Source organism: Taudactylus pleione, unplaced genomic scaffold (genome assembly GCF_031769625.1).
Source record: "Taudactylus pleione unplaced genomic scaffold, aTauple2 ptg000019l, whole genome shotgun sequence".
Lineage (NCBI taxonomy): Eukaryota > Metazoa > Chordata > Amphibia > Anura > Myobatrachidae > Taudactylus > Taudactylus pleione.
This window is the reverse complement of record NW_028284421.1, coordinates 40,174,157-40,192,365: the sequence shown is the minus strand read 5'-3', so window position 1 is coordinate 40,192,365 and position 18,209 is coordinate 40,174,157. Positions and strand designations below refer to the sequence as shown.

The window sequence follows — 18,209 nt, the reverse complement described above, 5'->3', positions numbered from 1 at the left end:
TGATGCAAGCTAGAACATAAGCAATAAATACAGTTGAATATTCACATCATATTGTGGATTTTGGATCTGACTATTTCTTATCCCAACCAGGGAGCACTTGATTAGTATTGTGTGTATATATGCACTCTTCATGTAGTAGTCAATCAGTATCTCATCGGTCCAGGGCCTTGGTAAAAATACAGCAGCTAGTTTTATTTGTGTAGCAAAATAAACAAAAGTCCTAAAAATAAATACCAGCCTGTTCGGTTCTAATTAAACAGGTCTTCCTCTCTAACGTTGGGGGGACCTAATGTTCAACTCACACAAAACATAATTTAAAAACAGCACTCACATAAAGCCACAACAGTTTCTCACAACAGGTCTGTCAGTCTGATCCCCAGGTAGTGAGAGACTGACTAGGGAGACCGTCACACCCTTTATTAGCCTCCCATAGGTGGTTTGGCAATCAAGGTTGCTAATCAGTTTCTGTCTACCAGACAGAATCTAAAAACCTGGGGCATATATATTTCCCTTTGACAATGTCCCCAGTGTTTCTATCACAATATGTTGTATATATACACCACATATTGTGATAAAAATACTTGGAAAATTATATATACTGTATATATTCCAAAACACGTTCACTAATTAAAAAACTCTCATAATGCCTCTGGATATTGTTTTGTTTTTAGGCTATGCCACATACTAGCAACAAGGCATGTAAGGACTGTCTCATTATCCATGCTTCTGGACACAATGTGAAGAAAACAATAAAATAATATGTATTCTAATGTGTACCCGTCATCTATACACAGTGGAGTTATCTGGTGTGTAGCTAAACCAATATTCATGCGAAAAAGCAGATTAGAACGTAATTAGGAACAAATTAGATCACTGAGGCATGCTGCAAGTACTTACTATATTAATTAGCTTAATTCCCATGAATACTGGTACAGCACACAAAACTGCTGTCTCTACGTTGTGGAGGTGATGGGTCCAATAAGGGCAATCAGTCCTCAGTAAAGCTATGAAAAGACAATTTCCCCAGTAAAAAATGTTTTTTTATTTTAGCACTTCAGGCCTGATTCTGAATCAGACACAGTGGGGTGATTGGATGCAGTGGAGCGATGTTTTTAAACTGCACATGCATTGGAGCCGCACTGCGCATGCGTCCTTTTTTTGTCGCAGTACGAAGTTATACAAAATGTAGCAGCAATGTATGAGGTATTTCCGGGTGGATACTGGGAGGTAATGGGTTGTGGCTAAAAAATCACTTGGAGATATTGTGTTATATGGAAGTATCATGGGTGTGCCGCTGATAGTGTATATGGGAAAGATTCCTGGACTGCACAACCTGAATATATATATATGATGGGAGGTGCTACCTGATGAGACTAATTGTAGGCACAGAAACAGACAAATCTCAGGTGCACAACTCCAAATTATTGATAATATATAAATGCAATAACATTTTGCAATCAATAGAGGTTTTTAGCATAATCATGGCCAAGATTATGGGCCTACTCACCATATCTAGGTAACCTCTTTAGGGTAGGTCCCTAACATACTATTGTTCAAATCCAGAGCACAGGACCCCCCCAAACCGGCCCAGCTAAGCCGCCCCAGGGCACCACCATAGTAAGAAAAGTGCAGTGAAAAGAGATAGTTAAGAGCAGCCACAGCTGTGGGGGGGCCGCCGAACACCCTAACACTGGCTCTTGGTTGGATTTGGCAAGTTGGCAAGTTTTATGGTGACACTGATGTTGCATCTAAAGATGCATCAACAGTGTTACAGCATCTACAGACTCTGCGTCCGAATGTGCAAGCCCTGAGACACCCACTTTGAAAGAGGTACACCAGGGAATGGTTTTGTAGCAGGATTTGCATAAAGACACTGACACAACTGCGTCCTACTCATAATTAGGCCCTATATGATTATAATATGAAAAAAGGATCTTTCATTCATTGTTTGCCATTTTAGGCTTAATAGTGCAAGTGGGAAAGGATAACAGTAGTTGTCATTACTGGATGCAAAGCAACAGTTAAAACTGTATAAATAAAATATTGGTGCTATAAAATAAGACAGAAATACTGTCGGTAACAATAATTCTTCATCAAGAAGCAGTAGTGACACTGAATATGCCACCAGTAGCAGCAATGCCTAGCAATATGTAGCGCATTAGTATGAATGCCTAGCCCATTTAATATGCCACCAGGAGTAGCTGTAATGCCCAATAAAATACAAGCAGTAATTGTAGTGCCCAGCAGTGGCGTAACTAGGGTATTTGGAGACCAGGGCAAGTTCAAAAACGTAGCCCCTTCCCCTTCGAAGCGCGCCGAAAAAGTGACCATGGGTGTGGCCACTAAAATCAGGGCGTGTCAGCATGAACCACCAGTTTCTCGTCACTCTGGGAACATTCCTTTCCATTCCATATGCACCCTAATGCCCCCAGTTGTAGTAGTTGTGCCCCTTATGCAATGTCCCCAGTAGCAGTGCGACTTATGCAATACCCCCCAGTAGTGCCCCTTATACAGTGCCCCCAGTAGTGCCCCTTATACAGTGCCCCCAGTAGTGGCTCCCTATGCAGTGCCCCCAATAGTGCTCCTTATACAGTGCCCCCAGAAGTGGTCCCCCCTATGCAGTGCTCCCAGTAGCGCCCCTTATACAGTGCCCCCAGTAGTGGTCCCCCCTATGCAGTGCCCCTTATAGACTGCCCCCAGTAGTACTCCCTTATACAGTGCTTCCAGTAGCGCCCCTTATACAGTGCCCCTAGTATTGGTCCTTCTATGCAGTGTCCCCAGTAGTGCCTCTTATACCGTGCCCCCAGTAGTGGTCCCCCTATGCAGTGCCCCCAGTAGTGGTCCCCCTATGCAGTGTCCCCAGTAGTGCCCCTTATATAGTGCCCCGAGTAGTGGTTCCCCCTGATGCAGTGCCCCTTATACAGTGCCCCCAGTAGTGGTCCCCTCTATACAGTTCCCCCAGTAGTGGTCCCCCCCTATGCAGTTCCCCTTACATATATAAAACACAAAAAAAAACAAAAAAAAAAAACAAAACACCACTTACCTGAATACCAGCTCCTGCGCCCGCAGCCGTCCACTCCTCCATCCTCCAGCTTGGTACTTGTCATGGCGTCTCTCCCATCATCAACTACGGGAGCCGGAAGGCGGAGCTCATGTGTGAACTCCAGCCTGGCTCCGGCCATGTGTGCAGCAGCCAATGAGAGTTTGTCTGACTCTCATTGGCTGCTAAACAAACACACCGCTGCCGGGTAGTACGAGTGGCAATGTGTTTGTTACTGTGTAGTGCGGTCCGCACTACACGGGCTTGAAACCACTGTCCTGGACAGCGGATCATGCGGACTGAGGAATCAAGTTTTCAATTACACCATGCAGATGTTAGGGTAAGGATTTGGAGATAGCAGGAAAGCATGGATCCTTTTTGCATCGTCACAAATCTTCAGGCTGGTGGAGGTAACGTTATGGAGATGTAGTTCGGGCTAATATTCCCCACTTTACATACTGACAGTTAGCAGAATCCATGTCTTGAAGAATTCAAGACATATTAAGGGTAAAAGGTGGCCCAACAAAGTACTAACCCAGAGGTTATACAAAATTGGCTACTCAGTGTATAGATATTAGAGACTGGGGTCTACGTTGTCAAGAGGTTGCTAAAACATGCTCTGCATTGTATAGTGGTTTCCTCTTTCCAGACAAGGGTGTGCATTCTACAGTGGCCATTATAATGCTTTTTGCATTGTAAAGAAGTTACTACTGTACAATGCTTTCTGTATGTGTTCTGAACATTACAGTGGCTAATCAAAGTCTCTCTAATGTATATCAGTAACTAACATGCACTCACAAAGGTTACTAGAATACTCTCTGAAATGAATATTGATTTCTCTGAAAGCCTATATGGAGCTTCACTTGTACATATTTCCTTGAATAACTGTATTCTTCAGCTGCCTGGGGAATACAGATCTGGCCTCCAGTGGTAACTACCAGGGGCTGGCTGGTAACTTTTAGCCTGGGGGGCAAATGCATGCAGGCGGCCCTGGCAGAGGAGTAGCGTGTAGCCAGGGTGCCCGAAGAACATGCGTGCTACGGCGCCCCCCCCCTCAAGTATTTCAGGGAGGAGGCGGGTCCATATGGGATTAATGTAAGGTAAAAATAAAGATTAGGGGCAGCCCCCTGTCGTAGTGCCCATATGCAGTGCCCCCGTGTGCCACAGGAGAGAACACCCTTATGCAGCCTCCAGTAGTGCCCCCAGTAGTGATCCCCCCTATTCAGTGCCCCTTGTGCCCCCAGTAGTAAGCCCCTTATATAGTGCCCCCAGTAGTGGTCCCCCCTGTGCAGTGCCCCTTGTGCCCCCAGTAGTAAGCCCCTTATATAGTGCCTCCAATAGTGGTCCCCCCTATGCAGTGCCCCTTATATAGTGCCCCCAGTAGCAGTCCACCCCCCATGCAGTGCCCCCAATAGTGGTAACCCTTATGCAATGCCCCTTAAATAGTGGCCCCAGTTGTAGTCTCTCCCCTATGCAGTACCCCCAGTATTGCCCTTTATATAAAGCCCCCAGCAGTGGTCCCTCGATGTAGTGCCCCTAGTAGTAGTCCCCTCCCCCCTATGCAGTGCCCCTAGTAGTAGTCCCCTCCCCTTGTAGTGCCCCTAGTAGTAGTACCCCCTTGTAGTGCCCCCAGTAGTAGTCCCCCCCTTGTAGTGCCCCCAGTAGTAGTAGTCCCCCCCTTGTAGTGCCCCCAGTAGTAGTAGTCCCCCCCTTTGTAGTGCCCCCAGTAGTAGCCCCCCCCCTTGTAGTGCCCCCAGTAGTAATAGGCCCCCCTTGTAGTTCCCCCAGTAGTAGTAGTCCCCCCTTACAGTGCCCCCAGTAGTAATCCACCCCCTTGTAGTGCCCCCAGTAGTAATCCCCCCCTGGTAGTGCCCCCATAGTAATCTCCCACCTGGTAGTGCCCCCAGTAGTCCCCCCCCCCTCCAGTAGAGAAAGACTTAATAAAAAAAATTAAAAAAATCACTTACCTGAAACTCCTGCTCCTGGTCCCGCCGCTAACAGCTCCTCCAGCCGCTTTGCATGGGAGAGACGTCATTACTCATGACGTCTGTCCCATTACAGCAGCAGCAGCCGATGAGAGTCTGACAGACTCTCAGTGGCTGCTGATTACAGCAAACACACAGCTGCCGGCTCCGGCGGCTGTGTGTTTGTACTGTGTAGCGCTGACCGGACTCCGTCCGGTCAGCGCTACACACGCGGTGCAGTCTGTGTCACAGTGACACAGACTGCCCGCGGCCCGTATGACGCTGCAGTCCGGGGGGCACATGGCACCCTGCCCCCCGGCCCAGCCCGCCACTGGTAACTACTAGTACCATCCACATTTGTGTGCTCTATATATAAAACCTGAAGAGAAAGATTATTCATTCATAACAGTTTTTAAATAAAAATAATTTGAACCATTAGAATTATAAATTAGTTTATGCAGAAAAAAAATGTACAGTAATTAATTAGATGGAGGTTTAGTCATGTACCATCCCTTATTCCTATTCTTACCAGCTTCCAGACAGGGCTCCAGTTTGTTAAAATATTCGGGTGCTATGAGTTGCAAGAGGGTGTGAAACAGATTGGTGTAAGGTAAGCTGGAGAGAAGAACCAGAGACTGCATAGGAAACAGACAAACATTTATGCAGATAATTAGGGTGGCATAAAATGAATAGAAGTGGGCAGTTCTATATGCAAGATAGTAATACCCACATCAATATATATTAGACTGAAAAATCCTGAATATAATATATAAGCACCAAGATAGTAAGCTCACTGACAAGCATCACCCTCCCTACAGATGTGTCCTCGTACACCTATCCTTTGTGCACCATATTTGCAATTCCCGTGCTATGTACTTTTTCCCTCAATTATGCATCTGAAGGTGGATTCAGAGTTGTATGCCAATACCGCCGCTGCTGCGTCTGTGAAAATATAGTCGCAGGTCATTTAATTGTTGCAGTCTTGAGTGAGTCTATGGTCCCACAGAATGGGCGTGGGAAGATGCCAGAGCCATGTTCTTTGCGTACGAGCTCGCATTTGCAGGATGAAACACCCCCCCCCAAACTGGTCGCAACATTCCTAGCCGCCATTCACCATTACCTCCCCAAACACCCCCTGTCAATCACACTGAAAAAATACTTGCTACGAGCAACTACAGTAATGTACCTTGACGCATGCGCAGTGCAACTCAGGCGCATGCGAAATACAACTCAGACGCATGTGCAGTGCATCTCAGGCGCATGCGAAATACAACTCAGATGCATGCGCAGTACAACTCAGGCGCATGCGCGGTGCATCTCAGGCGCATGCGAAATACAACTCAGACGCATGCGCGGTACAACTCAGATGGCCGTTAATCGCTCAACTGTGAAAACATTGGTATAGCGTACAACTACGAATCAGGCCCTAAGTTTACATATAGTGTACTACGTACATAGGATTAGTCTTTCTATCTGGAAGGAATTAGTATATAGTAACAGATAAAGCATAACAATGCATGGCACAGGTCACTCATAACGGACCTGTCTTTTGCCTTTTTACCGCAGATTGTGTACTTTTTCCTCAATTTAGATACTTTTTCATCCATTGTGCTACTTTTCCTCAGTCTTGTGCTTTAGTTCACTTATAGTGTACTAGGTACTTATGATTAGTGTTTTGGTTCTGCTAATTTGCACTAAAGGGGGCTATTTGGAGCGATTTGAGGATATATGTATGTGGGCATATCTGCCTTTATTTTGGCCAGCTTGTATGTCTCTGTGTCTGTTTCAGAGCCGGCCCTAGGCATAGACAAACTAGGCATATGCCTAGGGGCATGAATTCCAAGCCTAGGGCCAGCTCAGCTTGACAGCGGGCAATGGTGGGACCGGGACAGGCGGAGGGCACCTCTGCTCTTGCTGTCCTACCACGATCAGAGCTCTCAGCTCAGCTCTGATTGGGCGGCAGCTCATCATACAGCCGGCAGCAGCAGGAGACAGTGGGGGCAGCAGGCAGTAACAAAAATCGCAGCTGGAGGAGGGTTGCTGGGCATGCCCAGCCACAGCAGCTCCTCCTCCCATGGACCTTTGTGGAGTACAGCAGGCTGGGCCTGTCTGCAGGAAGACACACGGGGTGGGGGCACCAATGCTCTTGCTGGCACAGGGCACCACAATGTCCAGTTACAGCTCTGTGGATGAGTATTGCTATGGGTGAGGGGTGATGGATGTTGCTGGCTGCTGCTGTGATCTGTGCTGCTGGTTGATTGGTGCTGTGCTGGGAGAGGGGTGCTGGGTCACAGGCGGAACTAGCGATGGTGCTAGGGGGCACCACCCAAAATCTTGCCTAGGGCATCAAACTGGTTAGGGCCGGCTCTGGTCTGTATGTCCTGTTTTCCACATTATCCGACAACCTGCATATCAACAACATTGCTAATAATAAAAATGCTTTTATTTACTAACTACCTAGAGGTTCTCACAGAAGACATTTATGACTTACACATTCCTGTTTCAATGAACTTTAAAACAAAAAAAAACAGCTATACCTCTTATCCATTTTATGTCCATGCTCTGGCATAAGTTACATTACTATGTAGTAGCAGTGAAATCTAGACAGTCAGGGGCATATTTACTACAGTGAGAGTTTTGGGAAGTGGAGCTGTTGCCCATAGCAACCAATCAGATTATAGCTATTATCTCCTAGAAGGTGATTGGTTGCTATGGGCAACTTCTCAAACCTCTCACTTTAGTAAATGGTGAGGTGCTGATGCAGAGAGAGTACCACACTAGTTTGTGTAGTGTATCTACCCTCATTTCACTCTGCACAAGCTCAGAGAGTAAACATATACATATGCAGACCCACATGCATTTTACATGTATCAAACAGAAGAGACAGATTGGGGATGGGAAGGGGCATTCTCACATAGGCAGAGGTCAGCAAAAATGCAGTTTATGCAGTCCAGCAATGATGTGGCTATACGTCGTATCTTCTGCACCTGCTACATTACACACTGCTGATGATGATTTGTCATACATTAGGCGTATTTGCTGCCGATATGGAGGCTTACATATATTGTGATATGTATGACTACATATGTAATATGTATGTTGCCAATGTTGAGGCCTACATATCTTGCTGTATATACTGCTCCATGGAAATATAAAATTTTTAACTGCATTTTATTTTTTTAGTAACTTATCTCCATTTGTTACCAAAGTTGCATCAGCTCCCTCTGTGTCTCCAGTCTTCTCTGCAGTAATCTATGCAGCTAGGTGTAGTGCACTTCATGGATGGGCTTTTACATTGAGGACCTTATTCAGAGTCGGTCACGAGCGCCGATGCGCTCGTAACCGACTCGATGGTTAGGCCTGCGCACACAGCCGCCCCTTTGGTAGCGAGCTCCGGAGCGACAGAGTTTCTCTGTTGCTCCGGAGCTCGCTACCAAAGGGGCAGCTGTCGATGTTGATCGACAGCTGCCCCCGTTTGGTAGGCGGGCCAGGGGGGGGTGGTTTCCAAAACGGAGGCGTTCCTTTATGAACACCTACCGTTTTGTGGGCGGTCGCACTGACATTATCAGTGATGTCAGTGGGGAGCTTCCTGCTCCATCAGAGCAGAAAGCTCCCTGGGGCTTACGAGTGCCCAGACCCAACCTTAGGGTCTGGTCGTAAGCCCCGATGGTCGCGATGGTGATCACCATCGCGACCATCAACCTGGTCGGTCGTTAAGCTGTGGGTGGTAACCCACAGCTTAACGATCAACAAGGAGGCGGCCGTTCAGGATGCAAGCGGCCGCCCTGATTCAGTGAGACCGCTTGCATCTAACAACCGCCTCTGAATGAGGGCCTGAGTCCCTACTTGTCTCAGTTGCAATTTTGTGAGCGCTAGTTATGTTAAATCTTTTTTGACTTCTTTTCGATTTTAATAGAAACTAACCTTCTGGAAGTATCCTCTCTTCACAGAACTGTCTCTCACCTGCCGGAAATATACATACCCATAGTAATGGGCAGCATCCCTCTGTAGCGGTGAAAGACAAAATACACTATATTAGAATATTTAAAATGAAGATCATACATGTAGGTTTTGTAAATTAAAAGAATTACACGATACCTGATCAATATTAAAGGTAGCATTTTCAGGTCGGTTATTAACACACAGGCACTTGTGGAACACATATTCCCTTTGCAAGCACTGAAGTTAATCAAGATGACAGACTATGGGGTCAATCCAATTAACCACGAAGGGTGCGAGTTGTTGTTGCCACTAGGATAAAATGCCGGCAACGGCACCTCATCTCGCACCCCTCTCAGCTGGATCCGAGCCCAAATTTGCACAATTTTGCTGAAAGCCCTATGGGGCTGCGAGTACTTTTGTGCAAGTTCGAGCTGCAGTCAAGTGCGGCTGTTGTTGCGATGACTCGCACCCGTGAGATCATCGCAGATAATTGGATCGAGCCCAGTGGCTACAATTGTTGCTATACTCGTTTGCTGCAAACATATTATTTTAGCGTTCAGTATATTAAGTCAACACTGACTATATTTACATCCATAAGGTCGACATTTTCATTGAGTCGACAGAGAACATGTTAAATAGAAACATGTTAATATGCCCAGCATGTTGACCCTCATGAAATGTCAATGGTCACAATGTCAGCAATTCATTTGTAATGTTGATCCAACCCTAGCCCCTAAACTGAACCACTAACTCTAATCCCTAAACCTAACCCTAACACTAATGTTGCCATTTACACTATGCCGGCATTTCATTTGTTAATATTTTCCAGATGGTGACATTTCATCTATGTCGACATCATATCTGTCAACATCCTGGTGCTGACATTATGGATGTCAGCATAGTAAATGTCGATTATATGACTGCATGCCCTTATTTGCATGCCCTAAGGCTGGAAAGGGAGGTGGATTGAGGGTACATTTTAGTCTTGCATCGGGCATATTTCTTCCTTGATACAGCCCTATTCTTGTTCCTGAACAAAATCACTAACACCAGACATGGAATAATAGTATTTTGTCACTTAAAGGTCCTCTCAATAATCTGTACAATAGTACAATACGTAATTAATATCAACATTATTCAATTCTTCCTAGAGCACAACATTCCATATGACATCCAACAACTACTTTTATAAAAGTAGACCCCTAATAATGTATTTAAATTGGGATCCTCTCATATTTTGTATAGTCCTAAAATTACCTGCAATGTAACAGGAGCTTCTCGATTATATTTTTCATCCTCTTGAAATAAGCTTCTATGTCCTGCTGAGCGTCGCATACGAAAGGTAAACTGAGTGTCACCCAAGCAGCCTGCAACACAGGAATATGGATCATGGAAATTTATACAAAACGGAATTTTTTTTTACATTTTTTTTAACTGAACACAAATCTTGCAAATTTATAGCTCAGAGATTCAGTTTATATTAGGCATCAGCTCCTCCCTTCAATAAGGTGTCTCATAAAACAGGAAAAGCACAAGATAGCCAGGATTGAAAAATTGGGATAAAAAATATTATTTAATGTAATTAAATGTGTGTTATTTTATTAGGCTATATGAAAAAAATAATTAAAATAACATTAATATCTAATGCATTTGAGAAAGATCAAGGCATATTAATTCTCCTAATATTGATGTATACTGTAGCTAGTATAGAACAGTAATAAACAATTAGCCAGCACAAATAACAGTTTCAATATTTTACAATAATGGATAGAAACAGCATTTGCCACTAGACTTCCACAACAGGATATAGGTTCTCATTCAGAAATGGTCGCAAGCGCTGAGCGCTCGCAACCGGGTCGAAGTTTAGGCCCTGCGCACGCGCAGCGGCCGCACTGCGCGTGCGCAAGCCCCGGAGCGAGAGAGAAACTCTCTCGCTCAGGTGCTCACTACAAAAGGGCCGGCTCTCAATGTTGATCGATGGCTCGACCCGTTTTGTAGGCGTGGCGGGGGGTGGTTTCACAAACGGAGGCATTCCTTAAGGAACGCCTGCCGTTTTGTGGGCGGCCGCACTGACATCAGCAGTGATGTCAGTGGGGAGCTTCCTGCTCGATCAGAGCAGGAAGCTACCTGGGGCTTGCGGCTGCCGAGACCCAACCTTATGGTCTTGTTGCAAGCCCCGATGGTCGCAATGGTCTTGACCATCGCGACCATCAACCTGGTCGGTCGCTAAAGCTGTGGGTGGTAACCCACAGCTTAGCTAGCGACCAGGAGGCCGCACTTAAAAATAGAAGCGGCGGCCCTAATTCAGAACGAGCGCTCGCTTCTTGCGAGCGCCTCTGAATAAGGGCCATAGTATCATTCTTATTACAAACAATAGTATTACACATAAATAAGGTACTCTCCATTCATGGTTTGCATCAAAATATCATCCCGGTGATAGGCAGAAAGAAATTGATTGGAAATGCAGATTGTCGCTATCTTGAAACCATTATCAACTCGTAAGTAGAATGCATGTCCTTTAGATTTAGAGCTAATTATTAAATTATATTCTCCTATATCAGCAAAATGTTGAACAGATAAATTATTAATGTAGTGAAAGAGACAAAGAGGAAAAAGAATGTAAGCTTTGTAAATATCAGCTCATGTTCTTTACACGTGCTGGGTAATAGGAGTTGGGTGCGGTCAGAATCCCAACAGAATTTCGTAAGTATCCTAACCCCTAACCCTCTCCCTAACCCACCTTTTCGCAGCCTAACCCTAACCCCCCCCCCCCCGAGAGCCTAACCCTTACCCCCCCCCCACACAGCCTAACCCTTCCCCTTTCCTTAGTGCCTGACCCTAACAACTAACCAGGGGCATATTAAGAGAGGAGGGGGCCTGTGTTCATTCTCTGTCCGGGGCCCCCTCTTCTCTCCCCGGCGGCCGGCAGCAGACTGACGGCTGACCACAGCAGCAGTAGAATCTGGGCTCTAGTCTGTGCCGAGTCTACTCTGCATGTGCAGGTTACCGGGAAAATTACCATGGCGCTTATTTTCTGGCGATATGTGCAGGGCTGAGACATCCGACGCGGGACCTCGGAGAGGTAGGTATTTGAAAATATGGGTGCAGGGTGTGCGGTGGGGCCCCCAGGGGCCCGTGTGCACCGCACACCCTGTACCTAGTATAATTACGCCCCTGCAACTATTTCCTTACTGCGCATGCACAAAACGCCAGTGGCGGCCATTTACTGGCATTTTGTGCAGGGCTGAGACACCCAAGGCGGGACCTCGGAGAAGTAAGTATTAGAAAATATGGGTGCAGGGTGTGCGGGTGCCACTGCAACTAACCCTAAATCTAATCCTTACCGTCGGGATGTCAGCAGTCAGGATTCTGGAGCCAGGATTCTGACCGCCGGGAACCGACTACATCCCAGGTAAAAGCAGTGGAGAATATTTCCTGATGTTTATTGTGGTTGAGTCTTAGCTTGAGCGGTATAACTTATACAGTATAAGGGATGAGTGCAGTTTCCCCTTTACTAAAGCTCCTACGCCTCTAATGTGCCCTCTGTTGATCTGAGTATTCCATCCTGAGACATGTTAAAAGTTCTTAAATGTGTGCAGAATAAATGCACTTTGCAGCTATTTCTGTAAATCTGTATATCAGTAAAATATGTTCACTATTCATATATAAATGTTTCTTATCTGTCCGAGAGCCATCGGAGCTGCTCGCAGCCCTTGAGGATGCCTTTCCCCGCCGCAAGCACTGCGATCAGTGCTGGCTGAAATACATGCTAATTATGCACGCCCATTAAACAGCGTTTTGTTGGCCTGACACGCCTGTATCCGCAACAACACTCCCCCGTTTACAAGCACCTTCCAATGTTCCCGCTCACAAACGGCACTATCTGTCACTCAAAGTAGCGACATGATAAAAGCTTATGAGCAACCAAAATCCGATCACAAAGACCGGCTTGCGCACGCGCACTGCGAATTATACGCATGCGCAGACGGGCAAAAATCACCCAGAGCGAGACTTAGCAACTGGGTCTGAATCAGGTCTTAAGTGCCAAAATTCACAGGATAGCAGTATGTAAAGGTAATGGTAGGTGGTGTCACCGTACTGTAGCCCTGACTCAGCAAGAAACGCAATTGCAAAGCTGCAAGCAGATAGCTTTGCAATTGCTTCCTTGCAATAATGCAAATGCAGCAGGAGGTGTATGACACCCCCTGCTGCATTTGCGATCCCAGCACTGCGACAGAGGTTGCTGTGCTGGGATCACCATTGCGAACATCGGTGGTCGATGATCGCGATGGCGGACGGCCGGACAGCCTCAGCTTACTCAGCCTGGCCAGCTTGCAAGTCCAGGATACTGCTTTGATCAAAATTCAAATAGGGGAGTCACACCAACTGCCAGTGTGTCCCAGCCGGTGATGTTTGGAGGCGTGTGAAATGGCAGTTGGAGTGACTCCCCTATTTGAATTTTGAACTGCGCTGCAGCCGCGCCTCTGGAGTCATCACTGAATACTAGTAATAGTTTCTAGCTTTATTAATTGTCAATGATGCAGGCGGCACAATCTACTTGCAATGTTCAGCAATATTATAAATACCATCCACCCATTCAAACTATGTACTAATCTGTTGCATAGCAACCTATGCCTACATGCTCACCAGTATGTGGGCATATAGTCATTATTAATGGAGAATGTTCGACTCTGGAATTGTTATGCTTCATATTTAACTAGACTGTTATAAATAATAAAGAGAAACACACAAAATGGCCAAATTGTGGCCATATGTGTTTATACATTGTTAGGGTCATGTACTCTGGGCTGAAAATATATTTTATTAATCCAATAATTAGCATTTTATGTTTAGTTGTTTTACTATATCCTGTGACAAAGGTAACGTGTATTGGTGATTGTCCCTCTACAAAGGAACCCACCTACCTGAATATGAGTCTGGGAAGGACAAGTAGCAGATGCTGGTTTTCTGAAACACAAAGAATAAAAGAGTAAACACTGAAAAATAAAGAGTTAGACAACAAATCAATTGTCCTAAAGTTATAGCCACACAATGTTCAATGTATGGTGTGATCTCAGCATTATTTTGCTTGTGAGCCAAACAACCAAAGCAGGAACAATATATCAATATAAGTACAAGAGTTATGCAGTTTTTTTTTTTACAACAGCCTCCAGCAAGTTAAAGCTAAGCTCTCATAACAGACCAGTCCAAATGCCAGGTTAGTTTCTGTAAAGCTCATCGGGGTCTATTTAGCAAGCAAATTTTCACTTAAGCTGAGTACACACTGACAGATATATTGGCCGATGAATTGATTGACCAGTGCCTGTTGGGCAGTGTGTACCAGTGATATGTCTGTGAACGTCGTCGTTCACAGACATATTGCATTGGCTGTGCTGCACAGCCGATGGGCAGATATATCTGCAGACAAGGGGCGTATCTATAATGGGTGCAGAGTGTGCGGTGCACACAGGCCCCCGGGTCCAGGGGGGCCCGCCCCGAACACCCTGCACCCATATTACCTAAAACTTACCTCTCCGAGGTCCCGCGCTGGGTGTCAGCACTGTACAAAAATCCGGAAAAATGACCGCCGCGGCAACTTTTTCCGTCGTTTTGAGCATGCGCAGTAGACTCTGGGTACACTCTAGTGCCCAGAGGCTACTAATGCTCCGGTGGCTGGCCAGCCGCGTCAGTCAGCTGCCGGCCACCGGGTTGAGAGGAGGGGGCCCCGGAGGGGGAATGCACACGGGCCCCCTCCTATCTAAAGACGCCCCTGCTGCAGACATATCTGTCCATCGGCAACTGTGTATGGGCGGTCTACTAGGGCCGTACACATGATGGTTGTTCAGTGTATATGAATGACCATCATCTACAGATATATCTGCAGATTACTCATCTGCAGATATATCTGCTAGGTGTGTACCCACCTTTACACCATGCAAAAGACTAATGTTTGTGCATGATTTTAGTATCCCAGCTATGTAGGAAAGGGTAAACGGAGAAGATAATGCAATTATCTTTTCTGTTAATGCTCGACTCCTATAACATCACATTGTAGAGAACAAGTCATTGCTCTCTACAGCGCTTAATGTTTTCTGCCATCCAGGTAGCAGGGAAACGTTAAGAAATGTCTTAAATGTTCACCTTATATAACGCCATCTGAGAATGGCCATCTAAGAATGGTGTTATATGAGGAAAATCTTTATTTCATCCAAAAACTGCAGGGACAGATGGCTCTCGTTCATACAGTCCCTGCCTACTAATTCCAAAATGAGAGTTTAAAAATGTGTAAGAACTTATGAAAAATATATGTTAAATATTTTACATGAGGCTTTGACCATATAAGGATATTTCCATCTGATTGCTGTTTTAACAATTGGGTCTGAGAAAAATGTAAAAATAGAAGTGTTATTTCTGTTTTGGATAAGTTTAGCACCAATTATTGGGTAGTAATCTGTTACATTGCTTCTACACTGTCACTTAGGGGTATAGGGCTTGATTCATAAAGAATATGTAGTGGGTGCCATTAAATATCATAATGAATCACATCATATTTATGTGATATATCTGGAAGATAAGGGGTTACTCAGAGTGGTGTCAATGATGTGCTTACCTGGCACGGAAAAGTAAAGTGAAATCTATTTTTATATTTTTGCCCTGACGCATACACCATGGGTATTTTTACCCATGATGCATGTGTTAGGGCACAATTATGGCACTTGGACTAGTGCATTACGCTCCCAGAGGGGACTTTCATGAAGGATTACTTATACTGCGGAATACCGTAGTAATAGGACCCTTTTGTATTATTAACTGATTTTGAAAAGCTGTATACGTTAGTTAACACTACAATACCATTTTCTTTATAGATATACCCTATAGTAACTAATGAAGTTTCAATAGTAGTGTTCATATTTACATTAAGTGCTCTTCATAAAGCAGTAAAAAGTCATTTATCACACGACCCCTATGATAACATTGCTTTTCACGGCTTCATTTAATTCAGTTATTCAGAGAAATGGTTACAGTGGAGAAATCTGATATTTCTCCAGCAGTGCCTCTTATTAGTGTAACTGTAGCAAGACCATATAGAAGGCTGTTAGTGGTCATAAGGAAAGTACTGGAGGTTGTTTAAAGGTGTCAAATGGTTGATGTTTGCACTTTTAATAAATGGTTGAAAAATAATAGCAAACAAGTGTTTTTCAGCTAATAAAAGTCTTTCCAGCATTTTGAGGTACAGACAAATTACTGTATAGTAGTTTTTTCAGTGTTTATAAGTTTGTAAAACAGTTATATTCTCTAAAAATAAAAAACCCTTTCCCATTAACACAACACCTCATCATACTGTCCCACATCATTTAACCCATTATTGAGCTTTTTATACAAATTCACCTGAAAAGTGACGTCTATATTGGCTAAATTATGCTATTTAAACCCCTCCCAGTGCATGATAATAAATTGTGAGGGGTGTACCAGAGGTTCTGCACTGTGTCCTGACATTTGTACCTTAAAATAAACATTGTTCCCTACCTTTTCACCTGCTCAGGGGGGTACAGACAAAATATCCCCTGAAAAAAACCAATGCAAGTTTGGAATTGTTTTGCAAATGTAATTCGCACTGTGCAAGTTCGCTGTGAAAACAGCTTGCAGAACCCAACTCACACCTAATAGATTTCAGGGGATGTAGTTATGAGACCGGCAGCCGCAAGGACGCCAGTCTCAATACCGACATCCGAATCCCGACAAGGGACTTAAGATAGGTGTCGAAATACCGATGCCTATCTTAATCCCGATGCCAGAACGCTGAAGGATGCCAGCCCGAATGAGGTAAGGGGAGGTTAAGGTTAGGCACCACTAAGTGAGGGATAGGATTAGGGGGGAGAGGGGTACGAATAGGGTACTTACCTGCCTTGTCAGGATCTTCTTCCTTTGGGCTGCCGATGTCGGGATATGAACTTCATACCCATTCCGATTTGAGCCCTTAGAGGGAAATTGTGTCTCCATTCATAATTAATTATACGAACTTTCTTTTTTTAAAATGAATGTTACTGGATACTTGATGACTACAGGGCACCCAGCATATAGAAGTAGATACATATTTAATATTTAGAAGCTGGGGCAGTACTAAATCTTACAGGGACACATTGCAGGGTAGGAAAGTTGTTTGCTTAGAGACAGACAAAAAGAACATCCACATCCATACTTGTGCACATTACCTCCTTTTCTGTGATCTGGCTGCTGTGGGGGTAAACCAGCTGAGAAGAGAGAGAGAGAGAGAGAGAGAGAGAGAGAGAGAGAGAGATAGGCATGGTGCTGCTGGGACATGTGGTCCCACGACAGGCCACTAACTGCCTAATGACGACAGGTGTACCGTAATTACTACAGCCCCCACGTAAAACATCCATCTCCTGTCCATTCCTCCATCTTACCCGCCCGCCAACCCAGGCCCCCAACAGCTTTCTGTGCTCAAATCGCTGCCGTCTTCTTTCCCACTCCTTCCCCGGCCTCTCCTCCATAGCTCACAGGCGCAATTACCCGCATTACCTCCATAGCTTGCCCCAGCTCCAGGTCGAAGGTAACTACGCAGACACCGTCCAGCCACGCCGAGAAGCACTCCCAGGGTAGGCGGCTGCCTCTCGGGCTCCCGGCTCCCTCCATCATCTCTCTCTCTGCGCCCTTTTCCCTCTGCGCTCAGCAACATCCAGCCGTGTTTCCATGGGGACCGGACCCACCCTGGACCAGCGATCTCAGGCCTGAGTGTACTGCTGCCATATACCGCTAGTGGGCGCTTGTGGAGTCATGTATCACTCACTGGCAGACACCATTACAGGAGTAGTAACAAATTCACATTGTATACCTTTTATGTCAAATAATTAAACAAAACAACAGACTCATTTTTGTTCTCATATATTTATAAAGCTCTAGCTATATTTATTAGTACTGGGAAGATCACGTACATATGAAGTTACAGTTAGCTACAGTAACAAGAACACAACACTATAATTAATATATTCCAAATTTCCACTTTAAAGCTAATTAAAATCTGTGAATAAATTAATAAAATTGTGTTGTATTGCACACACCTCGTTTACACTATACACTGAAGACAATATTTAAAAATAAATCCCAATAGTAGTAATAGCATATATCTAAAACAATGCCTATGTTAGATCACTGCTGTATTAAGGAACTCTTGATGGAATACTCCCCTTTACAACAAATGCAAACTTAAAATCAAAAGATATAGAAAAAAAAATAATTATTCT

At 44.9% G+C, this 18,209-nt stretch overlaps 1 protein-coding gene across 2 annotated transcripts in view; it reads right to left on the bottom strand.

The window, feature by feature from the left end:
• The window catches only part of DENND6B (DENN domain containing 6B), a 53,464-nt gene extending 35,780 nt beyond the window's left edge, over nucleotides 1–17,684 (bottom strand). Inside the window, exons 1-6 of one of the 2 annotated variants that reach the window (XM_088447399.1) lie at nucleotides 17,488–17,684; nucleotides 17,160–17,198; nucleotides 13,872–13,914; nucleotides 10,204–10,313; nucleotides 8,929–9,009; nucleotides 5,534–5,639 (exon numbers count right to left, since the gene is read on the bottom strand). In XM_088447399.1, coding sequence (XP_088303525.1) covers nucleotides 5,534–5,639; nucleotides 8,929–9,009; nucleotides 10,204–10,313; nucleotides 13,872–13,914; nucleotides 17,160–17,198; nucleotides 17,488–17,604 — 496 coding nt within the window. In that variant the 5' untranslated portion in view covers nucleotides 17,605–17,684. The remainder of the gene's footprint in view (nucleotides 1–5,533; nucleotides 5,640–8,928; nucleotides 9,010–10,203; nucleotides 10,314–13,871; nucleotides 13,915–17,159; nucleotides 17,199–17,487) is intronic. The other variant, XM_088447390.1, reaches the window with a different exon arrangement.
• Between the last annotated feature and the right edge of the window lie 525 nt (nucleotides 17,685–18,209).